Here is a 4754-nt window from a genome sequence, read left to right on the forward strand (position 1 = left end):
AAAATACAATCCATGTAGTCAAAGTTTCATCCTTGAGTCTGATATATCCAAAGAAATGAGAGAACTGAACTAATTTCTTTCCCTTGTAATCTATTAATCAGTGATAGTTCATGTGAGTCATTTAACAAAATTCAGATTGAATTATGCTCTCTTCTGATGAAAGGCAGCAGGAACTGCCTCGGTTGTAATGACCAGGAATTATTTTGCTGCTTATCTTACTAGGTGCCAGAACCATTATATATACCTGAATGAGTGCGTACATTTCTCGAATGCGTGATATATTCGAAATAAAAAGATTTCTGGAATTGTTTCTAGCCTCACTTTTCTTTGGTGACTCTCATTACATTAGATCTTATAATGCATAACATATCTGAAATAAAATGATTTGTATTGCTCCACAAAGATGGCATGAATGATTCAGTTGATATTCAAAGAAATGACAATATGTCAATCAGTTTCCCTTGTAATCAGGATACTTATTGTCATTTCTTTGTATATATTGTGTGCAATTATTTGTTTCAGTAATTCCAGGAAATAAGTATCCCGCACAGCAATTGTAAGCACTGGTTCAGGTATATTCTGGAATATTGTCTTGCCTTTGCCTTCAGATAATTGAAAATAACACTGATTTCCAAGTTTCACCCTTGAGTCAAAGCTTCACACTTGAGTCTGATATCCAAGTTTTGGAAATTGAAAAGATACAGAAGGAACACTGATTTCCTGGAGTTGCTGAAACAAATAATTCGGAAAACAAGTTTTGCTGTTTATCTTACTCTAAAACAAACAATTATACCTGAACCAGTGCTTACAATTCTGGAACGCTTTCTATCAGATCTTTCTGGTGTTTTCCTGAACATAAATACTTGGGTGGTAAACTATGTTTGCTATGCTTGGATACAATTGTGTTTGTGTTTTCCATCTTAATCCTCTCCATTTCTTTTGTTGACAGAATGGTACTGTTAAATATTCCATTTATTGCTCGTAATTTTCAAGCTTCACTTTTCTTTGGTGACTCACTCATTACATCAGATCTTATAATGCATCATATATCTGAAAGCGAATCTGAAATAAAAAGATTTTGCATTGTTTTATCATTCCATCTCATATCTGCACAAATGATAAAGAATTGTTTCAATAGCACATAAGTTGCGTATATTTGTTAATGCAGTTCAGCTTTTTAATCTTGTATCGTACCTATGCTCAGATTGTCGATGGAGAGACCGTCCCCGCTGAGATTGTGGAGGGATATAAGAGGTACTGCAGAATAGCTGCATCCTCTCCGGCGACAACAACAGTGTGTCACCTTTGCATATTTGAGGTGGAGCTTCACCCAAATGGGATTGTGCGCACCTCTGATGTGAGAAATTGAAACGAGCATCATTTTACCCCCAAACACATCTCTCCATTTGATTCTGAGCTAACTTTCGTTCGCTTTTGTAGCTGATCGCGCATTACAACAAGCATCATTCGGTAGTTGTTCGGTGCGGCAGGTTTGGCTGTGCTGCTAAGGTTCCTCCAGGGCGCGACCTACACTGGCACACCCATATTTGCCACGACTTGCCTGCTGATTGGTGGCTATCATAGAGACCCGGTGGTACTAGGAAACAAAATGTTGGTAGCATAAATGATATGGATTGCTGTATAAACTTGTAAATCGTGTGGTTCAGTATGCTATACGCTTATGGTTCTAAAACTACAACCAGATCCTTGTGGTTCATTCATGAACAACAGTGGAAAATATTAAACAGGAACAATATTTCCTTGTGTGCAATGATACAACAAAGAGCTCTTATATTTTATTTCGTTTCTGTAGGAAACAACACTGTTATATTGCTGTAACAACACTGAACTAGCATATATTTATTTAACCTCTCGCAATAAATTATGAAAAAAATCTGTACAGTATTTGAGCAAACTATTACAAACTATTTGAAACATAAAAACTGTCAGATTGCTGTAACTACAAGATGATTCCGTCTTCTCCATGATGTTCTGAAAACACCTGCATATATTATCTCGGATTACCACATCAGCAGCATCATCAAAAGACTGAGCAGAAAAGGATGTTGATGTTGAGCACTCCCTCAACAGGCCATTTTTACAGCACAGACAGGACCTCTGTCGAGTTAATTGTAACTGTACCAGATCACTTCACAGTTGTTGGCTCATTGAGCCCATCGCCACATCTTTGTAAGATCAGGAGTAATCCACATTGGAGCCGGACAGTTGGACCAAAGCTGAGGCACAAGTTCCTCCCTGCTGTTATCATCCAAGTTAAGAATTCCCATGTCACGATGATTATTCTTATGGCCCATTGTCCATAGAAAATTATCATCGGTAAAATAGGAATGATTTGCCTTGAGAGCAGGATACTCATCAGCACTGAGGCATAGTGATAGGTTATGACCAAGAAATAACACATGGTCACGCAAGCAATTGGTTAGCTCAATTTTATTCCACAGAGCATCAATCTCGCATATTTTAGTTTCTGTAGTCTTCCAGTACTCATATTCTAAATCATGGTCATGAACTATTCTAAACACAAGTAGCAGACTGCCCCATGGAGCTTGAACGATATACCTGCTATCACAATCATAATGCTCAGGTGCCCTTATAATCGTCTTTACAGTGACCACAGGGCCACTAAGATCGAACGCGTGGATTTCTCCCATTGTATTGACTGCATACAATATGCCATCCTTGTAAGTGCAGTCCTCGAAAAGCAAATGAGACGGTAACCAGGTCCACTTATCATCCCCTGCCTTTGCAAATGAGAGCTGAGCTTGTGGATTGTGGATGAGCACCACAATGTAGCCTCCTGAGGATGTATCAGGAAATACAAATGCCTTCCACTGGAGTCTATCCCTCAGCTCGGCAAGAGCAAAGATGGTTGGATTACGGCTACTGCACAGTCCAGTGTGCGATGACATCTCATACTTGCAGACATCACCATGCTCATCAAATATGGGCTTCAAATGCTCAATGGTAGCCACTGAAGGGAGAGCAATCTGTTCACAGGTGATTGGATTCAGAAGGTGCATCTCAGACCTCTCGTCGACAGTAACGAGCCAGCCATGTGAGGACCCAATCAAATATCTTCTGCGGATAGGTGGCTGCGGCAGAGTTAACTTGTAGGACCTCTTCTCGGCGAGGCTGTAGAGGGACAAAGCATCATCAGGATCGGATTCAGAGGTGTAGACCAGGCAAGGCGTCTGACCCTTCTTGTACTTCCCAAGGGTGCGTAGCTCGGCGTATGCGGAGTGCCAGGATGAACAGACCGAGCCAGCGCGCACGAGGTCAGGGATCTCGAGAGTGGCAAAGATAAGTATCAAGATGTCCTTCGGCAGCTCTGGCAATGTGGACACCATTTTGGTCTCTGTCAGTGCCACATGAACATGTTGGTCTCTGAAGAATTTCCTGATTGAGCTGGGAGGGAAGCCTAGCAGCAGCCTGGGCAAAGATCTGAAGACTAGAGAACACAACTTCTGCCGGTACATAGGTAGGCCTTGCAATCCCATTATCCTGGCTACTATGCTACAGTTCTCCATGGCTTAAAGCAGAGCAAAGCCTATCTGTTGGGCAAGAAAATTGCAATCTTGGTTAGAGCGGACGGAGGGCAGGCCGGGGTCCCGGTTATACTTATAGATCGCCGGCCGAGGGCTCACCCCGACTCCGAGTAGGTGAAGCAAATCCGAATCCAGACTGGAACAGGAACACTGAAATTATTCGGACCCTCTGTTGATTGGTGAAGGAATTCCGAGTCCCCCCGCTCTGATTTGCTTTCCACGAACTCTGATTGCCAGCGGCAGTGAGGCCCAAGCCAAAGTACCAACCGGCCGCCGACCGAGATGCGCCGAGGACGAAGAAGAGAATGGTGGCCGGCACCTTGGGGAGGTCCGTGGTCGCCGGAGTGGCCGCGCACGTATCCCGCGCTCCTGTGTACCCCCGCCTCTCGATTGGATAGCCGGCAGTGCCGCTCGTGGCGGACCGAGACTCCGAGGTCGCCGGAGTAGACGCGCCCGTGCTCGCTGGAGTCACCGCACCGCCGCTCGATTGGCTGACCTGCACTAGTTGCGGCGCCGCCCGTGGTCCGGTTGGTGTCGGCGGGGGCGCTCCAACGGTCCAACCCCCTCTTCGGGCGCCTCTATGGGAGGAGATGGGCAGCACGGGAGATAGACCTGGCCATGGGCTGCCCGGCCTGACCCGGCCCGGCCCGACGCTGCTCCAGGGCCGGGCTTGGGCCTAGATTGTGAGCCCGATGGCCTGGCCGGGCCGGGCCCGGGCCCGTCATTTTTGCGGTTTTTTGAAGGGGCCCGGCCTGAGGCCCGGCGGGTTTTTGCATGTTTGGATCGGGCTTGGGCCCAAAAACTAGGCCCGATGGCCGGGCCAGGTCGGGCTCGGGCTTGGCTAGGCCCGGCCCGAAGCCCGGCCCGGTCCGAGGTTTGGCCAGGTATAACGGGAGACTACAACCTCGGACCCCCCTTTTTTTTACGTTTTTGTTTTTTGCTTTTTATACACTTCCAAATATTGTAAATAAATATATTTAAAAAATGTTAACCAAGCATTTGAAAAACTTTTGAGTATAGATAAATGTTTCTCATGTATGCAAAAATATACATTGTGTATGAAAAAAGTTGATCATGTAATTAAAAATATTGATAAAGCATTTGAAAAAAATGTTAAAGAAATATTTTTAAAATGTTACTCATGCATTTGAAAAATGTCAAATTTCTATAGGATTTTTTTGACCATGT

General features: G+C 44.5%; 1 protein-coding gene across 1 annotated transcript; it reads right to left on the reverse strand.

The window, feature by feature from the left end:
* Positions 1 to 1856: 1856 nt before the first annotated feature.
* Positions 1857 to 3894, reverse strand: LOC119271105 (putative F-box protein At4g22660). Its single transcript, XM_037553053.1, has one exon. The coding sequence runs from the start codon at positions 3546 to 3548 to the stop codon at positions 2166 to 2168; it is 1383 nt and encodes a 460-aa protein (XP_037408950.1). The 5' UTR covers positions 3549 to 3894; the 3' UTR covers positions 1857 to 2165.
* Positions 3895 to 4754: the final 860 nt, after the last annotated feature.

The sequence above is a fragment of the Triticum dicoccoides genome, chromosome 3A, assembly GCF_002162155.2.
Source record: "Triticum dicoccoides isolate Atlit2015 ecotype Zavitan chromosome 3A, WEW_v2.0, whole genome shotgun sequence".
Lineage (NCBI taxonomy): Eukaryota > Viridiplantae > Streptophyta > Magnoliopsida > Poales > Poaceae > Triticum > Triticum dicoccoides.